The sequence below is a fragment of the Stegastes partitus genome, unplaced genomic scaffold (genome assembly GCF_000690725.1).
Source record: "Stegastes partitus isolate 25-593 unplaced genomic scaffold, Stegastes_partitus-1.0.2 Scaffold1910, whole genome shotgun sequence".
Lineage (NCBI taxonomy): Eukaryota > Metazoa > Chordata > Actinopteri > Pomacentridae > Stegastes > Stegastes partitus.
In genome coordinates, this window is record NW_007579641.1 from 1,872 (window position 1) to 27,363 (window position 25,492).

General features: G+C 40.7%; 1 protein-coding gene across 1 annotated transcript; it reads right to left on the minus strand.

Moving 5' to 3' along the window:
* Positions 1 to 4,700: 4,700 nt before the first annotated feature.
* On the minus strand, positions 4,701 to 19,796 carry lhx5 (LIM homeobox 5). The gene is made up of 5 exons (XM_008302930.1): positions 19,624 to 19,796; positions 17,349 to 17,572; positions 16,159 to 16,436; positions 13,076 to 13,241; positions 4,701 to 5,050 (listed from the first exon to the last, which is right to left on the minus strand). Exons 1-5 carry the CDS (start codon positions 19,794 to 19,796, stop codon positions 4,701 to 4,703), a joined length of 1,191 nt encoding a protein of 396 aa, XP_008301152.1.
* Positions 19,797 to 25,492: the final 5,696 nt, after the last annotated feature.

A 25,492-nucleotide genomic window follows, 5' to 3' on the forward strand; every position in this document is an offset into this window, starting at 1 on the left:
TACAGCTGGAGAGGACGACATCGTTCCAGGTGGACAGACAGACAGACAGACAGGCAGCTAGCTCTGAACTTTCCCAGAGCTGCTGCAGGAGCAGGACACTGAACACTGTCAGGGACTCCTCACAGCCTCTCCATAAACTGTTTGAACTGCTGCCATCAGGGAAACGTTTCTGGAACATTAAAGGAAGAACCTCCAGAATGATCAGCAGCTTCAACAGCTTCATTCCACAAGCTGTCAGAATGTTGAACTGCTGATCCAGATATGCAAACACTTCTTTATTTAATTGCTTTTAGTTATTGAATCCTGAGGAAACGATCTCTCGTCTAGTTTGTATTGCTGTTGTATGTACAGCAAAATGACAATAAAGTCGATTTAATTTGAAGTAAAAATATTTCAGTGATACCAACTACTGTGCCGTGCTGCACCATTTTCATGTTATTGTTCAGGTTCTAATGACATTGTTCAGCTTGGCTAGCCTGAGCACTTAAACAAGAATGAAGAAATAGTCCTTATTATATATAATACAATAATAAAAAAAATTAAATTCTCACCCAAAGGTATTGTAGCACCATTAATTGCACCACTCCAGTTTATTTTGTTGTCACTCTTTACAGCATGGCCGAAAAAGCCACCTGATTGGACAGGGTCAAGTACCCAGTGCAAGGTTGTGATTGGCTGGTTTTGTGGCACATTCGTAACGCTGTGCCAAGTTGAACAAACATGCAGGCAGAGTTGAGCTTGAACACATCATTAGTGTTGTACGCAAGCGAGCGTGAATGTGTAGCTGAGCGCACAGAATGGAGATCTGTGAGAGCATAAATGACAAAACCGAGTGAAAGACAGCATGATCATGCATGTATGTTGATAGTTGCAAACATAGCAGTAATAGTTTTGATCGCAGAATTGATTTTCGTTTGCTCAAGATTGTGGCACAAATATAATTCCATAGTAAATGCGACTGCAGTACATACTGCAAGAAAAGAAGAAAAGTATGCAATATGGAACATGGAGCAGGTGCAGGGCAACTGCTAGAAACATATTAAAGAACAAAACTTTGTCCATCTACGAAAGAAAAGTGGAAACAAGTCTTCAGGGATCGCTTTCAATCCAGAGAGTCGTGCTTCTTACTGGGACTGATAATCCCAACATCGCTTAAGTCTGCAGCTTCTTTTCAGATCTACAGAAGGTTCTGGTTCAGTCTCACATCTCTTCAGTGTCCTTTCAGCACCAATGTTTCCATAAAACTGTCAAGCAAATTTGAAGAGTGCTTTTAGGGGAGAAAAAAAGTGAATTTGGCTTTGGTGGGAGTAAACTAGAGAGTCGAAAAAAACAGAGATAAAATCAAGGCTGTGTTTGAAATTCCATCCTAGACAGAATATTCAGTATTGTTAAATATACTTTTGTGTGAATAAAAACAGTGTGTATAACTTTTCATACGCTCTGCTCGGCGTAATAATGCTGCTTTTCCTGAAAACCCACAAGCTCATTGTGCTCAGTCCCTTTTCCACCGGCATCTACTTGCCTCATATCAGACCAAATTTTGCATTCCTCACATACCGTTTCCATCTTAGTCGAAAACGAAACGTTAGACTTAAATTGAAAAAGAAGACACATTAGAGCAGAGCTGTCTTAGTTGCTGTCCACTTTCGTTTATTATGTGTATCACTGCTGCATTGCTTTGTAGAATATTTAAGCCAGAATAGTACTTGTATACTGTAATATTCCCTGGAAACTGCATGCTTTTTGCATTCTTTTGGGTTCATGCTAAGGTTTCGGAAATACTAAAAAAAATCTTACATGCCATTTTGGCATAATAAATGTCACGTTGGTATGGAATTTTGCTCCAGCACAGTTGTTTGTCAATTGCTGAAAAACCTTTAAGATAAAGAAACAAACACAATTTTGGCATCTACGAGACAAAAATGGAGCAAGATCTGCAGGAATTGTTGTCGATCGTTAAAACAGTAAGTATTCTTCCACGTCAGCTGGTATTGGACAGGTTTGATTCTGACCGAAGGCGAAGAAAATGAATGAAACAGCTTATCAGTCATGTGAGTTAACTGTGCGTGACATCAGACTCTTTCCTGAAAAGTAAAAGAAAAAACAAAGCATTTCAATCGTACATGAAAACTTTCCACAAAATATTGTTTCTAATTTTGCTGTTTCCATTTGGTTTTTCTAATGTTCTACTTCAAATTGCACAAAAAATGACTGAGGATTATCATCCAGATCTTTTCAGACCTGTAAGAGATTTTTACGTCAGTCTCACTGCTCTCGTCACTGTATTTTCCAGCAGCTGATTTTAATGCAAAACTCATATAAACCTACTAGACACTATTTCCACAACAAACAGCAGATTGACAAAGTTAGCAACTTGCTGTTTGTAGCTGCATGTAGCAGCTTAAGTACCAGAGATTTCTATCAGGACTGGAGAGAAACAGAACCAAATGAAGAGTGGGTCCAAGTGAATGCTGATGATGGAATAAAGCAGCTATTTGCAAGAATATCCATCATCACAGTTCTCTACGCTAATAATAAGTTAAATTTGTGTTTGCAGCACATTGTGGCCCACAAATATGTGAATGCAGATTCAATGCAGTTTTATCTGTAAAATAAGTAGCATAAAAGTGGAGTTTTACAAAGAAGTAGGTGCTACTGAAAGGTATTTTGTAAAATCTGGCAACCCAAAAGTTATAATTAATCCATAAATCCACACTAAATTATTTTTTCTAATGTCAATAAAGTCAGAACCGTTGTTACAACTCATTACCCTTTCAGAGTGCAGCATTTATGGGGTTTAGCTGGTTGGAATGGAGCTAATTTAAACTACTTCACATACTGTTGGGCTGTTAGTTTTATAGCAATGCATCATATTTTACAAGCTTATTATGTGTCTTTCTAAAATCCTAATGAGCAAAGTAAATGTGAAATAGGCATAGTGGAGTTAAGTGTGCGGTATTCCCTCTGAAAGGAGGTGGATCAGGAATATGACGTGGAACTAACAACTACCTTAAAATCTTACTGTATTGAGCTACTTTCCACAACTGCAAACTGAAGGAAACAGACAATGTGATAGTACGAAACAAGAAAGCCACATCTTCAAGTTGTAAGAGAAGGTTTTATTACCAGTGCTATTTACATAGAAATAATACAGCCTCGCCCCTTTCCCCACATACATGAGCAAGCACACCCGCACGCATCCACATTCAGGCACCCACACACTCACGCTTGTATCCAAGAATATCTCCGTACATCAGAAATAAGACACATTCTTTCTAGATCTTATACAATGTTCAAAGGAAACACAAATGATCTCAAAACAATATTTCAGCTAACTCGGTGTGGACAGACGGCATTACAAGATGTGTGACGTATGATGCGCTTAAAGACTGAGCTGGAAGGAGAAAACATGGGATGAAATTTGTTTGCTTTCCTTTAATATGTTGCAACAAATACTGACAGTAGCCGTGATGACATCTGGCCCTAATCTGCACTATAAAAAAAAAAAGGTTTGAAATTTTTAGAATTTGTCCTCTGAAGTACAAAGATGTTCCCATCCGCAGCCGGACTGTGCCGCTCGGAGCTGATCTGTTTAAATTCTGTGAGGCCGATGGCCACTAGATGGCAACGAGTGCTTCAGAGCAGACAGTGGTAATGTCACAGATGTTGTCTGCCCCCTCTTTTGTTTTCTCTCTTTAGAGGAAGGAGACCTCAGCTGTTGAAGGACATTCTCCATTATGGGTTCAATGTTCTTTTGAAAATCATTTCCATTAAAACATGTTTTTTAAAAGGGACAGTAACAAAAGGAAGGTCAGGTGAAGCAGTGTGCGGAGCAGAACTATCAGGGCCGCCTGGATGGGTGTGAGATTTGTGTGTGTGTGTGTGTGTGTGTGTGCACGAGTACAAGTGTCTGTATAATTGTGTCCGTGTTTTGAATAATGGTATAGACATCCTCCTTTTAAGCTATGATCAAGAACACTTTTTGCGCATTAAGGGACTTACAGCCGAGGTGTGTGCAAGAGCAAGTCGTGCTGGAGGTGTGTGTGTGTCTCCGTGTGTGTGTGTGTGTCTATCAAGCAGCCTTCGATTTGACGTCTCACACGAGTTTAAAGTGAGCAACGTGTTCGACAAAACATATGAAGTGTTTGTGTGTGAACATTAAAGCATGTATCAGGACCTTTGTCTTCGTAAAACTAAGTGTAAAGTGGCAACTTAGCATCAGAATGAGGAACGTAATGTTGCTTAGAAGCAATGTGTTCAAAAAAAATAAAATGTGGTGAGAAATTAAGAAAACTAACCATGTCCCCTTTGGCGTTTCTCTCTAATGTGTTCATTAGGAGATACCTTAGTTAACAACAAGGGGAAAGTGAGAAGCATTTTTGCTGGATGGAATCGCACATTTTTTAAATTTATTTTTTTAGTATTTCAAGTCCAGTTATCCAGGAAGGGATATGCTTTGGAGTGTCTACTGGGCAGCAAGTATTACTTTTTCCTGCAAGCTATCCCACTCTTGATTCAGTTTGTCAACTGTGAAAATCAGTTCATGATTTTAAAAAGTCCTCTGTAGAAATTTCAGCTGTACTTTTCACCCCACAATGTCTCTTTTTTTCATGTTTTTTGTTTTTGTTTTTATTTTTCGTCTCCTGAATTAACTAGGCCGACACTCAGCCCAGGAATGGTCCCTGTATCTTCTTGTCCTTTTACCAGGCTGTGGTTTCGCCCATCTCCTGGCCTTGGTGGGACATTGGAGCACTGTAGCTGGAGTTACTGGCCAAGGAGAAAGGAGGACTGGGTCCGCCCCCATATGCCTCCCCCGGGACGGGCTGCAGAGAGCTCGGTAAGCCCGGCTCTGGACTGGGGGTCTCCGCATGGGAGATCATGTCCGTGAACCTTTGGTCTTCTGAAGGGTGGTGGCCCGATCCTTCCATGGCTCCGGGTCCAGAGCCCAGAATGTAGGGGGACTCGGCTGGAGACTGAGCCTGTGAGGACGGAGGGCCGTGGGGGAAGAAGTCGTAGTTACTCCCTGGTCCGTAATAGTCACCTTGGTATTCTGTGGAGGGACAGGAGGACACACGGGGTTAGACTTCCGATCAAAGACTTGGATAAAACATCCACAGCTCCCCAGAGCAGTATGCAGTTATACACACAGCTCCACCCCTACCTAAGTGGTGAAATTGATCATGTCCAATTTCCAACCAACCGGTCTCCAACAGCCTCATTTGAGTGTATAAACAACTCCACACCTCTCCACCTCAGTTCTCTCGCCTTTTACACACTACATTCATCTCCCTCTCTCATTCAGCTCGCAGCCATGCGTGCACCTCGATGGATTCCCCTGCTGAAACTTCTGGATTTGGATGAGGAATTCCAAAATGAGATTCCAGCCTCCCCTGCAGCCCTGCCAGGTCCTGTCAGCTGCATCTCTCTGTCAGGTCTGATGCAGCTTCCAGCACCCAGTCCCTCGCTGGGCTGTAGTTATTTCCTGAGCTACACAGATTTCTCTGCTTTATTTTGAACGTTCAATTCAGAAGACAGACATCTTTTTTTAGTAAAGATTAACGTGATGATTATATTTCTTATTAACCCTCAGAACCTGCCAGCGGGTTTGAAAGGTGTCTTATCTTTAAAATATGGTCACATCTGCACCATTTATCACAGCTATAAACCGACGATACAAAACAAAGGGAATAGTTGGGTCTTTAACTTTCAGACGGTCCTTGAACCTCTCGTCAGTGACCTGCGCTTCCGTTGGAATACTTGACCAAATGTCAGCTTAAAATCATTATATTTCATCAAAATTACTTTATTCCAACTGTCCTATTTAAAAACGACCTCAAAATAAATCTTTTTTTTTCTAACCAGATTTGCTAAAAATCTCACAATTGTTTGATTTTCAGCACAACTGTGAAGCCATGAGTGACTTAATTGCAACTGGCAGACAAAAATTGAGGGACTTTTCAGCTGAACTGCAGGCTGTGTGGACACAGAGCAGATAGGAGACACATGTGGAGTCACCATTATGTATGTAGGGTCACCTCCTTGGATCATTGGTAACAGCTGTGGGAACTTGGAAAAATGTAGAACATGTTGCTTCCAGGTTTTTTGGGGTTTTTTTGTAAAATAAATTAACTTTTTTTTTTTCGTTTTTATGTTTTATGGCACTATAACTGTGTCGTACTGGGTTCTCTTTACTTCTAGTCATGGCTGTGCTGTTCCCATAGAGGTGCAGGACTTCATATCGCAGTGGAAAACAGGGTTCAGAGGGTTAATCAGCTGGTCTATGAAATGTCAGAAAACAGTTCAAGAATTTGACTTTTTTTTCTTGCTTATTTTGCCTAAGCAAGAGTCCAAAACACCAACACATTCAAATCACAGTACAATAAACCAAGAAAAAGCAAAAAATACTCAGATTTTAGCGGCTGGAGCACGAGAACGGTGAGATATTTGCCCTTCGATGACTAATTTATTAACTGTTTGGATTATTTCTTCACTTCTAATTCCACCTCCCTGCACAGCTTCGGTAACCTCGTTGTGCTTCCAGCATTGCAGTGACTCCTCTTTAATTCACGGTTTCGTCTTGACATCATGTTGCCGCTGCTGCGTTTCCATCCACAATTATGTTGTCCCCATCAGTACAACTTGCACATATGTCATGTCAGCGATGGCAGTGACAGGTTTGCCCCACGCTGTTTTCATCTTTACAGTGACATCAGTTGTGCAGCGTCACAAGACAAGGACTGGGCATGTCAAAACACATTAGGTCCACTTATATGTGAGCAAATCATTAAGGAGCTCTATGTTGAAGTTTAGCACATCTGAGAAAATTACTTCTATGGTCCGTAAATCAGGTTTACCACAAACCACACACGGCAACCGTCATTGTGCCGATACAGGGGCTCGCCAGAGTTAATCTTCTGGAGAGGAAGGCTGTACAAAATGTAACTCAACATGTAACAAATGTTTAACAGATCAGTCAGGCTCAAACTATTGGACAGACTGAACAACTATCTATTAAATCTAGTGGCTAAATATACTGTTGTGATTTGTTCACATGTAAAACTCTTCACCACAGCTGTATTTGAGCAAAATTTGTCTGTGCTCCTTTTTTTTTTGCCTAAATTTCCTCAGCGTTCTCTTGGCTTTCATTTCAAAGTGCTGCAGCAAGAGACTGACACATTAATAACAGAATCCGGTCTCAAGTTTGTTGGTTTCACAGTAAATCTCCAATGCACACTTGGATTAACAAACATTTTCGAGCTAACGTACGACACTGAGTGGCATGTTTATGCCTCAGAGAGGATTCAGCACAGCTCCGGCTCACGTTTGACGTCTGCAGGTACAGAAGTGTATATTCTCATTTGCACCGCTGTAGTGGGAGTCTGTTGGAAAAGATTTAGATGTATCTCCACAGGCAGCGTCCCTGTTGTTTGGATAATTAATGGACCTCACTGTGACCAGTTTTCAAAGGGGTTATTTCTTATTTCGTTACATAGCTGTTGAATTTCTAAAATGAAACTTCACTGCTGTAAGCATCCAAATTGAAATTCAATTTGCTCCATTTAATGTCGAGTGGAGGCAGATATCCCAGACACAAATGATCTCAAAATCGGGACTAATAAAGCCAAAAGATACCACAGGTATTTGTGTTATGGGCGAATTTCGCCTTTATTGTTTCCAAGCAGAGTACATCTGAATCCATCAAAACCAATTAAGCGACCAGCTGCTGTACATCTCTTACAGGCTCTCGAAGCCGCAATACATGTAAATTTGGTATTTTAGAGTGGCACTGATGCCTTTAGGAGAAATACACTTATTTATTTCCTTGCCAAAACCAATCACACAATACATATCATGATGCTACAGCCAGGAGGTAGTTAGCCTAGCTTAGCACAAAGACTGGAAACAAGGAAGCAGCTGTCCAGGGATAACAGGATCCACCCATCAGCATCCTTAGTGCTCATAAAGTCACATTATATTGTGATTCTCTGATCTGTTCATAGTGATGTTGACACTGTGGGGTTGCCAGGCAACCAGCATAGAATCCAGAAAATCACTGCATCTGGCCAAGAAATAGTCCAAAATTTACCTCCCTATCACAGCAAACAATGTGTGTTTATGCTTTCGCTGTAATAAATAACTGTAGAAACACAGCCAAATTCTAACAGCAGTGTACCGGTCTTCCAAAATGTGGTTAAAAACTGTCAAATCTGATGTTTGTGGAGCCAAAAACAAGAATGACTGTTAAGAACAGATTCTTGTGAAAACTGAGTGTGAATTAAACAAACACACAAGCGCTATTCAGAGCGGTGACATGATGTAGGAAGCTACAAATATTGTTAATGACTTTTCTTTTTTTTTAAACATTTTTTTTCTTTCGTTTTTTTAATCATTATGTTGAATTATTTTACTCGGTCTCTCAAATATATTTAATAGACTACAGTTTTCTCACAGTGCTTAAATAAATGTTCTCAAACATAAAGTCTAGTTACTGTATTCAACAGCATAAATGCCAGTACTTTACTTTAATTTACAAGAAAGCTTTTTACAGTGTATGTTACCCAAAATCAATACCGCATGGTAATTAATTAACTGGCAGACAGATAAAGGCCTCGTCCACAACAGTACAGATGTGTTTCTAGACAAATATTTTCCCTCTTTATTAAAAAACAATAATTCTGTTCCCATGACAATCGTTATTTACAAAATATGTCCATTTGCAAAAATGATCACAAATGCTCTAGACAGCATTTGTAGTCATTTTACATCAATGGTACATCAAAAACTACAGAAGACTGTTAATTACAAATTAGGCAGACTTTACACAGCACATACTGTGGACCAAGTAATACTGGCCACAACAGCAGCTTTAGTGTTTCACCAAAGTGCTGCGGTTGTAAACTTGCAATTGCTAAACAAACATGACCGGGTACAGATCCACCATTGTTGTTGTTTCAGGCACATGCTCAGTGCTCACAGCCCCAGTGGGCATGTGCTGATTGATTAATGTGTGACATCATCTTTTCCCAAACACGTCCACACAGATACACATAAACCAGAGCTGCAAAAACTCTCACCTTTAATGATCCACATCACTGTTTGCGTGTGGTTAAAGTGGACAAGGCCCGAGCCGTACCAACAGCTTACTCCCGTCTCCAGCATCGTGCTCAGCTGTAAGCTAACCAGCTGCAGCTCGTTGCCTCGTATTTAACAGACGACTATATAACCGGTATAAATCTTCTCAAGCTTTTCTCAAAATGCGAAATTATCTTCAACCGAGGGCTGATCGCTCAAAACCGGGCTGTGCTATACATTCAGTCGGACTGGACGATTACTCTTTCAGAACAGCCACGGTCTAAAAGCAAGTGACAATCAGCAGCGTCCATCCATCCATCTGTCAGCTACACCGCTTCATCCTGTAGAGGGTCACTGCTGCTGCAGCTCATCTCGGCTGACGTTAGATGACAGGTGGGACACACCCACGGCCAATTTAGAATCAGCAGTTATGGATGTCTGTGGACTGTGGGAGAAGGCCAGAGATAACTAGAGCTGCATTGATTTATCAATTAATTAATTAAATCTAATCATCAATCAGACAAAAAAAAGTCCATATTCTCTGTTTCCAGCATCCTACATTTGAATATTTTCTGACTTCTTTCTGCTTCTGTGACAGTAAAAATAACCAACAGATTAAAGAAGCAGCTGATTGCAGAGAAAATCAGCACATCTACAGAGAAAACATTCAAACCCTGACTCCTCACGCTGTGAGGCGACCACTGCTCCACTGTGTCGCCCTCGCAGTCAGACTTGTGTAGAGTTAAAATGGAAGGTTTTTTTTTTTCATGTGATCATCTATTCTCTGAAATTGTATTTCATAAGTTGTTCACCATAAAACAGCAGAAAAAAGATTCTCCTTCTCCACATGTAGCCGGTTACTTTGCAAACTGCTTGCATCCATTAACGACTACAAACCTCCACCTGCCTTCTGCTTCCCAACACTTCTATATTCCTGCTCCAGATTCCCTCAGTAACATTAAATCCATTCTGTTTCAGCAGCACCTTGAGCTGAGATCGATGGCACACTTTACCCCAGCTTCCCCCAGATGTTGCACTAGCATTTCTCCACTCGCCATATGTTCTCCTCACTCCTGTTTCAGTGTAAACAGGGAGAATGTGGAACTCACAGGTTAGAAACCAAGAAACGCATCGCCTAATGGCACTACCTACGTGGTATGTGCAGTTCGGAAATTATCAGGAGAAACAATAAAAGCTGACATGACTTCCACAAGCAAGCTAATTATTTGATCTCGCAAACAGACCCCTGCTAGCTCGGCCGACCTTGAGAATAAGCAACAAGCTCGTCTTTTGGTGTGTGAGAGTTGGATGGGAGGGGGAGAGAGGGAGAGAGAGAGAGGCGAGGATGGGTGTTGAGGGGAGTGTTAGCTCTGCAAACTATAATTACACTCACACATGCAGACGCATCATACCACACACAGGCATTCCTGCCTCCAAACAGCGGCGCAGGAACACAGGGAGGCAGCGAGCTCAGATAAAGGCGAGCAGGCTGGCCTGTGCTGCTGCGGCACAAAAGGGTGTGAAAAGCAACGTGCGAAGAAAGCGAGAGAGATGAGAGCGAGGGATGGAGGTTTTGTCCTCTGTTTTCCCCTCCCACTCCCTGCGTTGCAGCCTTGACGGCTCCAGTTTATTGTATCCTCAATGCCAGGGCCCTTCAGGTAGATGTGCAGGAGCTGTATAGAAACGGCGGCTCTCAGACTGTCCATCAAAAACAAACTGCTGATATGCGTGACAGGTGCATCTGGTTTATTCCTGCGGTTCAGCGTGCGGCTGATGTTGTGTTAGCGCTGTGTTGTTATCTCCTGCCCACCTGCTATTGTCTCAAAATTATTTTTTCTCCATACAATAGAACCATTTTATTTTCCCAAGTGGCTTTTACAAGCATTTTTTTTATATTTATTTTTTTTTAAAGGATATTGATTTGAAGGTGTCGTTACATCAACTGGAGATTCAGCTGCGGCACACGTGGTTAGAAAACAAAACAGCGCAAAGAAAATATCTTTCCTCTTGCGTCTATATTCATTTTCACACTTGGAGAACAACAAAACAGCTACACTTACATCTCCTGTATAAAACCGTAACGCTCGCTAAAGTCAAAACTTAAATTTTCATGTTTTTTTTTTTTAAGCATTCTTCAAACACATAAATGCTCATCCTGCAGTAGTGTGATCGGTGGCTGTATGTACAGACTTGTCTATGCATTTTCACCACCTCTAAAGCAGCTGTAAGATGTAACTTCACGACAATCTTACTGCTATAAGTGCTGCTGCCAGATATTTATAGTTCAAACTGTAAAGGTTAGACCGCAGCATCAGTGAAGCTGTATGTCAGCCTGTGGTCACATGGAGTTAACTTCTTCAGAATCTTTTCAAACTTGAGGTATCTGCTGTTTTTTGTTTGTTTGTTTGTTTTTTGTTTTATTGCCATTTTTAAACTACTTTGAATCTTTTCTTTAAAAAAAAAAAAAACGGTCTTGTTTTACCGTCATAGTTTGTTGGAGATGCTGCAGCTGCTTTCAAGGATGACAATGTGCAACTTTCAGGAAAGAGAATGACGCTCAGATGTCCATGTACTCCGTAAAGAGTCACAAGCTTCGTCTTTAAAAAAACTTAAAAGACACGAGAGGGGCATAGAATGACACAGGACTCAAATCTCACTAGTTTTTACAATTGCTGTTTTTGAAGTTCTAAAAACAGAATATAAAAGTAGAATATAAACTGTGTCTTTGGAGCTAAAAAGCACGATTCAGGTGTGCCTCCCATGCTGCGCTTCCACTGCTGGCTCGGTGTCTGATTAAAGCTGCGCGATATATCGTTGGAGCGTCGACATGTATCGCCTTGTGAAGAAAGAGAAATGAGCTCAAGCACAACATGCTTTTTGGCTGCTTGATACAAAAAGAAAAGTTGCTTGGTTCTCTTTTCGTAGGACTAATCTACACAAGACGTCTGTCTGATAGAACATCAGCTGCTTTTGTTACTTTATTCACAGAACTTAGAGTTTGTTTACATGCAGGATCCACGTGTGCACAGCAAAATGAGTGAGGGACAGGAGGGATACACTGGAAAAGGAAGATTTGGTTGGAGTTGTTTGGAAATATTTCAGCTACAGAAAGGATGATGTTGAGCAAAAACTGCTGCTCTGTCTGCAGCGTCTCGCACCAACAGAACACAAACAAAACTCATTTATTTGACTGTTTAAATCAGCACCACAAAACTCAGGCAGATCTGAATGACATAACTAGTCTGGATGCCTTTACCAATAGAGAAATGTCTTATTTTTTACTCTTGATTCAGACTCACTCCTCAACAAAATCAGCCCAATCATTGCAGAATGATTGTTTGTTTCCAAATAGAGTTATTTAAATCATCCAGTCAAAATTTCTATTTTTTTATATTGCAAAATATATCACAATACAACTTAAAATATTGCAGTTTCAGGTTTTTTCCCACTATCCTGCAGCCCTAGTTTGTTCCTATCTAACCTTCAGTCCCCTCGCTGTTTAAGAAATGTGGCAGTTAAACAAATTTAATTCACACCCCTCTGCGAGCTCTAAGTTGTGTTTAGGTTGGTTAACAAAAGCTTCTTACTTGGTTTCCTCTAACATGCAAACTGACCATCCAAGGTTCCAGTCAAATTAAAGGCTGATTCTATGTTGCAGCTTTGAACAAATGATGAATAGATTAAAGAAATCAGCCTGGTTGGTTCCACATGTTCAAATATACTCCACAAGGGTTGCATCTGTAGCACACAGCAGAAAAACTGTTTGATATCATACTGTAGCTGTCAGTTTGGTCGGTCGCAGTTCAGTTACAGGACGTCACGTTTCTGAGTTGAGAGTAAACCCCAGTTTGCTGTTACGTTTGCTGGACAAACCATTGCTCCATATTGCACATTAATATCACATGAGACGCCCCCAGGAACAGTGATACAGTATATTTAAATACACAGCAGCAGCAGCAGCAGCGTGCACTAAGCTCATACCATCACAACATTCACTTCTTACCTCCGTAGTAGCCGTAGGCCCCAGGTCCTAGAATGTCTGGATCCTCAATCCTGCCTCCCAGGGGCCTCATCCTCCTCGGGCCCCTGAAGAAGGCGTGCCGCCGGGCCCCCAGAGCGCTCAGCTGCTTCATTCGTCGTTCTTTGGATCTTCTGTTCTGGAACCAAACCTGAAAGCAAAATCAGAGGGACGAGGGTCGCGGTTATCAGGTTTACGTTTGTCTTCGGTTCCACCAATCGCTGCTCTCACTCAGACTTCCACCACGTCTTGCCAAATCATGTCGCTGTAAGATTCCGACTCTAATCACAGTCACTACAAGATTCAGCTGGCTGCTCCCACACAAACACACAAACACACATACAAAAACACACACACACACACACACACACACAAACACACACACACACAAAGCTCAACTGACAGAATTTAAAACAAATTAATATGAATCAACTCCTCATTTTAGGTCATTTCACTGATCTGTTTAATTTCGTGCTCACTGTTACAGAGTTTGTGTTGAAAAACCACAATTTACGTCAGATTTAAAATGCTGCCATTAAGTGTTGTGTTTTTTTTTCCCCCTTGAAAGGGCTTTTATTCAAAAACTGCAAACTGTTTCCAACAAATAACAAGAAGTCCTTGCTTCTGGCCTATGATGATCCTATTTCTCTGACACCTCTGCACCCATTTTAAACTCTATTTACTGCATCACAATTAGTTATGGCCTCTCCTCATTTATTTTAATTAAGGTTTAAATTCTTGGAACTCAGCATTTAAAATAAAATGTTTAAAACCATTTTTTTTTTAAAAATGCAGTTACACTTGACAGAGAAAGTCATGTTTTCCAGTGTGATGCCAGAATACAAAGGTCTGATCAAATCAGTGTTTCCACATAATGAATGGAAACATCCAGAGGAATTTTTGTGCTGCATGTCTGGAAAGCACAAAGGACCCAATGCACACTCTTAACACACCTTGGTGCAAAGTTAAAATAAACGAGTGAAGCTGTAAATCAGAGCATCGCAATGATTAAATAAACTTTCTTTGAAGTGGAACAAAGGAAGATTTTGAAATTGCAAAGAAGAAGAAAAAAAAAAACGACACACCATATGGAAGAATGTCTTTGCATTATAAGCACATAACACATCTTGTTTCGCCTTTGCATCAGTGCTGCATAATGATGTATGTTCACACCAGCTAGGCTACACCAGAGGCAGAATCCCACTGTGCTACAGATTAACAAACACACACACACACTCATAATAATAATAAAAAAAAAGAAGAAGAAGAAGAAGAAAAAAAACACCTAAAACCACTTAGGCTCTGCTCTCTGTGCTCCAGCGGCAAAGGCAACACCTGCTTATTGAGAACAATCGTCTAACTGTAGGGTACATTTTTATGGAAATGCTCTCGCTTCCCTTGAGAGAGCGTTGCTTAGGGATTACATACACATGCTGGAGAAGCAGCGTGGCTCACAGGGCTCCCCGCGTTGAGAGCAATGGTATTTAACACACACTGAACGAGGAGGAAGATGACGAAACAGAGCCTCCATTTTGGCTCCGAGCAACACACAAGGGTGGAGGGGATGGGCGAGAGAGAGAGGGAGGGATGGGGAGGGGAGGGGAGAGAGAAAGGAGGAGGAGGAGGAGGAGGAGGGGGAGATCATGGACAGACTGACTGACTGAGTTATTGATTAGCTGAGTGATTGATTGAATGATTGATGCACACGCACACAGTGTATGATCCAGATGAAGCAGCGGTGGAAGCCAGTGGAAAACAGGCTGCAAGTGAGTAAGAGCGGAGAGGTGGGAAAGGGGAGGGTGGTATGTAAATCTGTGAAATCAGCGATAATTACAGTGAGTGCACAAAAAGCCACATCACAGTTGGCAGAGATGGTGCTAATCATCCTGACACAGTCTGCACCCAGACACCGAGCAAGTGTGTGTGTGTTTGTGTTTGTATGTGTGTGTGTGTATATGTGTTTGAGGATGAAAAGGCTGACAGAGATACAGAGACAAAACAGTGCACGCCTCGGCTTATATGTGGGGTTTCTCTTACGACCGGCAAAAACAAGGTTATTTCATGATTGTGCAAGTTGCATTGTGGCTGAAATAGAAAATCTATCTGCACAAAATAAACGGTGTTCTTTAAGCAAAAAATAGAATTCTATTAAATCCTCTCATTTTTGGCAACCTTTTACAAATTCCATTCATTTATTATCACTGAGGTAACCTGCTGTATGTGCAAAATTATTCTTTAGGTAAACCTGTGCTGTTGGCTTTTTTTTTTTACACCCTCCTACCTTTAGGAGAAACAAGGCGAACCTTTTGCTAATTAAATAGCTGTAAAACATGTATTATTATGAAAATAAATTGCTGTCTGCGTAAAACAAATACAATTATTTTATTATTTTCAAGCACAAAAAAATGGACTAGGAGACGTGACATTCAGATCTAATTCAAATATCTGCCCATATGAATGCTTTGAGTACAACTGAATTTGGAGGCAAATAGAAAAGCAGCTTTGGAAAATATATATTAACAATAATAATGTGATGTGGGACGAATGAATCATTTTTAAAATTGGTGCATTAAATTGTAAAAGAATGTGTCTCAATGAAAAAAAAAGTTAAAGCTTATTTTTTAAGTAATAATATATTTTATTATAAAATGCCCATCCTCAGCAAGACACTGCCTGTGAATGTTTTGCTATTTAACAATTTCTTTATTTGTTAAAGATAAAAACATAATGAAATGCACACAGGCTCCTGTTTAAAAGCAATTATTATCATTTTAGTCTTTTATCATCTTAAAACAACAACAAAAAATAACAGCTCAGATAGAATAATTTCAGCCCTGATCTATATGCTGCTAATAGTCCACATCATGTTTTGACATTTCTCTAATAGATAATGAGGCCTTCAATTAAATGTTCCTGCATTTCAGTAAAATTAAAAGGTAATTTCACTGATTTATAATCCGTCATTTGTCTCTAATTTGTCTTTGTCTCGGTGGATCCTCCCCCATCACCCGCACAAAGACCCTCTTTCAGCATCACTGGCACCAGAAACAACGCGCGGCTCGTCTTACCTGGATCACCCGCATGTTTAGTCCCGTTTCCTGGGCCAGCTGTTCTCGGATGTGCCGGGTCGGTTTCGGCGTGGCGACAAACGCCGCCTTTAACGTTTCCAGCTGTTTGGCCTTGATGGTGGTCCGGGGCCCCCGCCTTTTGGCCCCCGAGTTCTGCTCCTCGTTCTCAATATTGTTCGTTTCCTTATCTGAGGACGTTGAATTGTCCGTCTCCTTTATGTCGTCCTGTATTGGGTCCTGCAGATCCGGCGATAAACTCCTATCTGTACACGACGACACTGGGGAGCGGGAGGGAAAACAAACATGAGGAAGGTCACGATCCGAAATGTCAAGCAGGGAGGGGGGGTCCTGCTTTAATTAAGAGTGGAGATGCGCACCGGCAACACGCACTATTACGCATCCAAAATCTGCCATTATTCATAAAATCAGGAATGGAAAAAGCGCTTGGGGGAGATTTTTGCGCCTGTTCTCCAAGCAAATATTTTTATATTCTTTCTTTCTGTCTTTAAAAATACAAATATTTTGTGGGTGTGTTATGTGCAAAATATACACTCAATTGATATTTTTAAAATGCACAAATGGAAACATCTTTAACGGCAAAAATCCTCACTCGGTTCCAGAAACGATTATATACATGAATATTAACATATAAATATAGAAGGTCAGAACCAAATGTGTCCATATTAAAGAAGGGAGCGTGACACCTTGAGTACAACAGGGTGTGGAGTGGCTCTGCTGTCCTCCTGAGCTTTTTATAAGGATGAATAGACGGTGGGAAGAAGAGCAGCACGCACGGCCAGACTAACATGCTCATCCCCTGTGGACCCAGGCGCACAATAACACAAAGCTATTGTTCTGTGGAGGTAAATATTGAAACTATTCAGCTCACAAGGTTGTTGTGAAACGCTCTCCATGGACAACTGAGAATGATCAACAAAAACCAAATCTTACAGCCTCCACTGTTGTCTTCCTTTTGTCCCCTTAAAGGCCATTTAAATGCCATTTTATTTATCAGATAAGGATTTTTTTTTTAATGAAACCACTCACATGTCATTGATATTAAGCAAACAAAATGCTCACAAACGGTGCTTTTCTTTTTCTTTTTCGTCTTTTTTCTAACGGAGACAAAAAAAAAATACGCACGGACGCACAAAAATACGCACAGACAGGCCTGTGATCGCTTTGCTTACCTGAGTTCAAGTTGACTTCTTTGATGGCCCCGGAGCTCAAATAATCTTCTTTGCACACAAACTTGTTCTCGTCTATCACATAGAGTTCCTCTCCCGTGGACAGCTGCTTGTTACACACCATGCAGGTGAAGCAGTTCAGATGGAACACTTTGCTGCGCGCTTTGCGGACCAAGTCGTTTGGTGAGATTCCCTGCAGGCAGCCCGCGCATTTTGTGCCAAACCGCCTGGATGGAAAAGAAAAATTATTGAGATTCATACACGTATTTTTTGTTGTTGTTATAAACAGACAGATTGCATTGTGTTTAGGCCCACATGTGAAGTGGTGGGAGCAGTGGACAAAGGGCCTGTTAGAAATTACGCAAACCCTTTAAATAACTGTTAATAACCACACTGCTTAAATATGTCGGATTTTTATGTCTATAAATCAACGTTAAGTTGATAAAGGGCGTTATTATTATCTCACTAGTTTGTTAGAAATAAATATTTCAAGCAGTGATACTTTCAATCGGACCAGTCTTAACAACAAGCAAATTACGCAGCACCTAAAATACTCCAAACTAACCATATACCAACACATAATAACATTAATAATAACATTACCAATAACATTATTAATATAATAATAATAATAACAGGAAAAAGAATCGTATTTAAAATAATTTCAGTAAAATTCTATATAAACATAAAGAAAGGTTTTATTAAGTCTGAGTGAAAATTGTAAAACATTAAAAGCAATAATAATTTGAAATAAACCAAAAACTAAAAAAAGCACGTCTGTGTTTCTCCATGTAACTGGCTGGGAGCATCAATGATGGCGGTGCTACACTGAAATTACACAAGAAAAAAAAAAAACAAAAAAAAAAGGAAATAGATAATTTTGATGGAGGTGCTCTGACAATAACCCCACGCAAAACGTATTAGTGACAATCAACACATTGTAGCCACGGATATATTATAGGATTAAGCAGAGTGGGAGCATCTTAGCGTGAAAATCTTCTCTTAATCCATATTCACCCGCTTAAATACTGGGTGGGAAGACTCATCAATTTGATACACAAATAGCCCAAATAAATTCAGCAGAATTCCTCCTCCTATCTGACAGGATGAGTCGCTGTGAGTGAGAGAGGGAGTGAAGGAGGAGGTGAGTTTTTGTTTTTTGGTTTTTTATTTTTGCTTCCAACAAAAAGTCAGAGGATCTGATTGGTATTTACAGTTATTTTAATGATGTGTAGAGCTGCAGCAAATGTTGGAGGCCTACTGTACCTGGATGGAGCTATCTATGGGGGGGTTCGCTGGAGCCTCTGGCTGAGAGCGAGCCCCTCTTTTTTTGTGCAGCATTGTTTTAACACTAATGTAGGCTTGTCCCTCCATTTGCAATGGTATCGCTTCACTATCCTCCCTTTCTCATGCATGGCCAAGCCTCCCCCAGCGAAAAGGGCACAACTCTACTTACACAACAAATGGACACATTAGGGTGATTACTGTTTCGCCTGGCTAATGGCTGGCCATTTAAATCCACCGCTTGATGGGACCTGCGGTAATATGATGGCCAAGGCCGCGCGAGGCCAATAATAGCCCGTCCCAACAAAGGCTGATGTGTCTTACATGTCATTAGACAATTTGGGAGAAAATAACTGACACATACAAATGAAAATGATGCTAAGAGAGTGCGGCGGGACAAACAAGGGCTTCACTTATCACTCAATTACCTGGAACACTTTTTGGGAATTGTGAAGCGGTTAATAGCCTAATGGCTGTTTGAAAAAGAGTTGTCTGGAGCTGGGAATAGATTTTAACAAATGCTCAGGACAGAATACACGTGGATACACAATGAAATTAAATGTTAGAAGTCCTTTTTTTTCTATTGTAGAGGCCCTTTTAAAAAAAGGCCACACGCTGCGTAAAACCATTATCTTTAACTAGAAATAATTCAGATTGTGATTTGTAAATTTAATTAGACAGCAGTTCCCATTTACATTTATTCAACATGAAAAGTTTTTTTTAAATTTAATCCACATACAAGTTCTAAACACTGGCTTAGTCGGTTTTACGCATGACCTGACCCCTGCGCGCTCACTATCTAAGTTGAGGCTTGAGTGTTTTTCTGAGGGCCAGAAGAGTTTTATTTGATTTATTTATTTTTTATCTTTAAGTCAATATTTAATCCCAAGAAATGTTTTCTTCCTCCTAAATTGTGCCATCATGACGCATTTTCTTGTAAACTCTGGAATAAGAGCGCAATTTTCAAGAACTCTGCATCCAGACTCTGTGTTACCTGAAAAAGTCCATTTTGCAATAGAGCTTTCCGTCTCTGGAGAAGCACTTCTCGGTGAGGTTGCAGTTGCAGTCGCAGCACTGCACGCACTTGGCGTGCCAGGCTCTGTCCAGCACGTTGAGGAGGAACCGGTCCAGGATGGGCCGTTCGCACCCGGCACAGTGGACCATCATGTCGCCGGCCTGCAGGACGCCGAGTGCCGACCTTCCCACACGGACTGCGCTGCTCGGACTGGGGCACCCCGGGTCTACGCGGAACAACGTCTTGGCTCCGGGGGAGGTGTGCTGTCAGGCGAAAACTGGAGGAACCTCTCGTTGAAAGGCGGCGGAGTGACAAACCCCGCGAAGTGTAGTAGTCCTGCTCCTGTTGGCTCGCTGTCCTGCTACTTGTCACAATCCACAATCCAGAGAAGAGAGGAGGAAAAAAATTCAGCTGCGCCAGCTGATGGACTGCGTGATGGACAAACCGGACATGTTTTCTCACCAGTTAAAATATCATTATTCAAACGTGTTTATTTCGGATAGTTTATCCCTCGCTCATGCTTTGTTTTGGGTCCAGTAATTTCCTTCGGGCTCACCTCACGTCGCCACTTTCACATCACTGTGCCTGGGTTATCACGAGGTTTTGCCAGCGCGACGCGCATCCTGCGCTCAGATTGGACGACGCCCTTGTTAATTCCCGTGCCAGGAGAGCCAATCAGAGCGCAGTTGTTATGGTTACACGTTCATAGCTGTAGCCTCCGAGCGGACCTGAAGCGCACGCCGTGAACATGTACCTGGGCCGTGGATGCGGGTGTTTCTGGAGGCCAGCGAGCGTGTGGACGCTTTCATGGAGACATCAGTGACTTTCCAGCTGCAGGTTACCGAGAGCTCCTCTGCAACATTTAAAAGCCACAAACACAGATGAGCTGAGCGACCTGAGCAGCAGCAGCAGCAGCAGCAGCAGCGGGCGCGGCGCTGCCACACAAATGAATGTGAAAAGATGTATGTATGGAGTGGGAGTAGCCGAACAAGGGCTAATGCTACACAGCCTTATAATGGCCTTGTGACAAACCTCCTGCATCACAGTGAGGCTGAGCGGGCCGGAGAGGAGGGGCCGCCGGCCTTTTCTCATGCACAAAGCTATTTACAGGGAAATGCGATGGATTAGCTGCAGCTCATCAATAGGGAGAACCTGGTCACCCGGTGCTTTAACAGAGTGGCCACCAATCGAAGGGAATTTCAATATTTACCAACAGCCTCGTTTTGTTAGTTGCAGTTAAGCAAACATGCAATACGTTAATTCACGTTAGTGGATGGATGAGGGTCGCCTGAGCTTCTCTCTTAGTGCTGATTCATGAGAATGAGGTGAGGTGTGAATTTTGACTCATTTTTACACCATTGTAGGTCAGTCAAGACAACATTTAGAGACAAACAGAAACACAACAGGCCCGTTAGTGTCAACAGATTATCTATCTATCCATCTATCTATCTATCTATCTATCTATCTATCTATCTATCTATCTATCTGTCTATCTATCTATCTATGGAAAATCCCTTGATCAAAATAGAATATGTTTTTAATGTAAAGTTAATCCATTATCATTGATTTAAACAGTACAACACCTCCATATTAACTACAAGCACATCCAATGAGGTTGTAACATGACAAAATATATATTTTTTAGTTGACTAAAATGTTTACCATACACACATCTATCTATCTATCTATCTATCTATCTATCTATAGATAGATAGATAGATAGATAGATAAAACAACATTTAAAGAATTGTTACAGGACAGACAAAATGTATGAAATCAAAATTTTGATGCTTAATGTGTCACCCTCAACATAAAATGTACACCCGTGCATAAAGACAAGTTTAACCCTAAAGAGACCCCAAAGAATAAAAACAAATAAAATAAGAGAAGAAACAGGCACTGAACCAGCACCTTAACATCTTTAAACTACTGGTGAACTCACACTGCACAAAAAAAAGATCTAAATAAATAAATGATATATAAAGTGAAAATTCTTGTCAAAGGTACTGACAGTGTTGGATTAGGTTTTATACACAACTTTAAAAGTGAAATATAAAGATGAGAGTTTGAGAGAGAGATGGTCAAATTATGCCTCCATTCCACTGCCGTACATTTACACTGTAAAACAATACTGTAAAAAAAAAAAAAAAACAACCTCTAAACATCTGGCAGCAAAGCTAAAAGAAACATTTTTAAAATACATATAAAATGCTTTACTGTTTAAAAACTATAAAATGAATAAATAAACAAAATAATGTCAGATAAATGAAAAGTAACGACATTTTTAGTGTCTATTTGTAAAAATACAGATTTGTGATGTAGACCTTATGTCCAGTTTGGGCCTGTTGTTTATACGGTCAACATGTAAATGAATCATTTGTTCTGTAATTTTATTAGTTGTAATCTGTATTTAAATAAAACAGGATACATTTAATACAAAAAAGTAATTTAAAAAAGATGCACTTTTTTTCAAACCCCTAAATATACATGGTTCATTTCTCAAATCACAGCAAATATATGAAAGACAATTATTTTTATCACACATTTAATTGCAGCAAAAACCAAAGAAATGTAATTTTATTTGCAAATCTAAAAGAACAAAATACCATTTAGCAAAGAACAATAAATTTTTTTTGAAGTAAACATTGTTTATAGATTTGTTCTGTTTCTTTTCTAAACATTACCTGTAATTTATCAAAACAGAAATGTGTAAAACAGCTGAAAATTGTTTTTCAAAAATGCAAGAAAGCATTTTTTACAGTACATGTTGCCACCTTCTGTCTTACTCTCTTTGGTTGTTTGTTTTGTCCTCCCCGCCTCCTGTTTTCTGACATCCTAAACTGTTGCAGTGACGACGTACAGCACCATTAGAGGAATTCTCCACTTTCCAGCTGTGACACGGGCTATAATTAAAGTTTTTCCCATCAGAATCACACCCCTGAAAGTGTGGATTTATCCCACAGGTAGTGGTTTAACCTGGCGATTTCACGTCTTTGTATAGAGACAAGGCTGAATGCGTTTCCCCAATTATCCCAGCTCCAAACACGGTGACCTTTAGCCTGTTAAATGAGGGAGAGGCAGAGAAAAGAGCTGGATTCAGGAGAGGCAGGCGCTGGGAAAAAGAGCATGTGAGGCAAACGCATCCAGTCACCTCTTGTTTTTAATGTAACCACATCGCATTGTGCAGAGGCATAAAAAAAGAAAAAGAAAAAGAAGCCCTGTTTGCTTTCTGCTTTGTTCTGCACACCGAGCGCCACCCAAAGAGCGAGACACTCACCTGTGGAGGGAAATGAGGGAGCTGTCCGCGGTGCTGAAGGCTGAAGCACCAAGGACAGCAACAGGTTTTCTTCTTTTCACTTGTACATTACATGATCACATGCATTAACAGTACACAGCTCACGGTCTCTTCTATGGACTGCATGTTACATATTCAATAGATTAATTGTGCACTTTGGTGGACTGCTAGATTGAAAACTGCAGCTCATGTCAATGCAATGCTTCTCATTGATTCTTGATTCATGCTTCTTTCACTATATCATACAAGCAGCAGGCAAATCATTTAACTAATGAACATTTTTTTTAAAAAACTACAGTAAAATATCTCTAGAAAATATTAGAAATCTTCATATTAAAAATAAATAAAGCTACATATACGCTGGAATTTATTAGAAGTTTTATCACGTTCAAAGCCTAGAGGTAAAATCCTCTTCTTCTTCTTCTTTTTTTTTTTTTTGCCTTTTTGCCTGCACAAAACATTTTAGAGAAGGTTGTAGTGCCGAAGGATGGATAGTCGCCATTCAGCACATCGAATAAAGAAGCCGAGAAAAAGTTACAGAAGAGGATTCATAAAGGATTCCAAATCACACCTGAATAATTTCGAAATTTTGATGAACATTTGATAAATATATTTATTTGTGAGTTTGTTTTCAGAGGATAGGAACTTTGTTAGTGCACCACAGCTGTTTATGTGCACCCACAGCCCGGCACAACACATATTTTTCAAGGACCAACATGTGAAGTGGTTTGAGCATCAGTCCCCTTTCTTTATTAAGAGGTCTTCATGAAATATCTCTGCAGCTCCGCATCTATGTCTCTCCCTCTCAGTATTTTTATTTATAATGCACAGGGAGTAAAGGTAGTGATTTAAACAACTCGAGTAATGTCCACAAACCCTGAACCCATGTTTTGTTTTGTTTTTTCCTTTAGTGCATGTTCCTACAGAACATGCAACCAGAGGATGGCGAGTGGGGGGAGGAGGTTAATGTTTGCAATTATTGAATTTCTGCAAATATTTTTAAAAACAAGCAAGTAGTTTGTGGTTTGTCCCTGTGCATGGTGAGATGAAATGAAGCCTTGGAGGGGAAATAAGAAGCATTGGATGAAAATATAAATCTGAAAAGGTGCATGGAGGGGGAACGGAGGGCTGGAAAGAAAAAAAAAAAACTGCCCCCACACCCAAATTCGCCCCCCACCTTCCCTGCTCCACTCCTCTCCACCCTGACAGTCCAGACACCTGAGCAGACCGCTTCCTCCCCTCTCCTCCTTCCTCCCCCCCCTGCACGCGGTGTCACCCCAACCCCGGAGGCGCGTGCACACGCACACATGTACGCTCAAGACCACCTCCAGGGCCCCTCTTTGGCAGGGCCGGTCCCAAGGGAGAGGTTAGCATGATGGATGTCTGATTGGTAGCCCTCCCTTAGGGCCTCCCTCTCCGTCACCTCTCTGCGCTCTGAATTAAAAGGCCGTTTGTCTCCTCTGAGTCCTCAGCTGTAGAGCGCCGGCCTGCAATTTCACAGCACTCAGAGAGAGAGGGAGACCATTACAGAGGAGGTTGTCAGGGGAGCCATCAGAGCCCGGACACGCCTGAGGGACTCTCTCTTTCCCCTCTATCTTCACTGCTCCCGTCTCCTCCTGCTCTGCACCGCCAACACCTCTATCCCACTGGAGGCAGCCGACCCTGCACTCACAAATATATAAATATTCAAGGCCTCGGTTGCATTCAAGCACGTGTGCACCTATATGCATATAAGCACCAGTGCATGCACACTTCTCATGTGGGGCTTTGTCATTTCTAAATCCACCTCTCTCTGTTGGTGCTTATATAAATTAACACATCTAATTATATCAAGTAAGATTATAAGGAAAGAAGAAATAACACATTCTTCTAATTGAAAATAAAAGTTTGAATTCATAGGTAAAGGGATTTGCTGCTGAAGCCGTACTTGGTCTGGTCTGACCACTAACTAGTGGTTCCTGATGTTTGTATTTTCAGATGCTATCCAGCTGTCCTGAGTGAGGCACTTTAGCTTCATTATGGTTCTTTTTAATACACTGCAAAAATATATATGTTTTTTGAAACAGTACAGTCATTTTGTGAACGATTCAATTGTTTTACATAGCTTCCCTGTCACTGATAATATCGAGTAAAGTAACAGAAAAAAAAAGGTAAATTTACACATTAATCCAAAAAACAGGTGAGAACTGTAAATAATGTCCGCATGAAAATTCTGGATTTTTACAAATAGTAATTTGTTCTTTTACAATGTGCGGCCCAAAAATTATGCAGTTTTTCTGTATTTAAATCAGCTAAACATGAAATATATGCTGTTATTTTTTTTTTAACTATTTTTTACAGTTTTTAACCAATACATTGTTCTAACAATGTTTTTCTGGTACCTTCCTGCCAGTTTTTCACATTTTTTCAATTTTTCAATTTTATTTTTTTAATTTTAATTTTCTTTTACAGTTTATTTGCCACTGTTCAAAACATTTCTAGTTACCTCTACTCTTACCGTGCACCTTGCCTCTTTGTTTCTAGTAAATAATGCTACTATTTGCTGATTTAAAT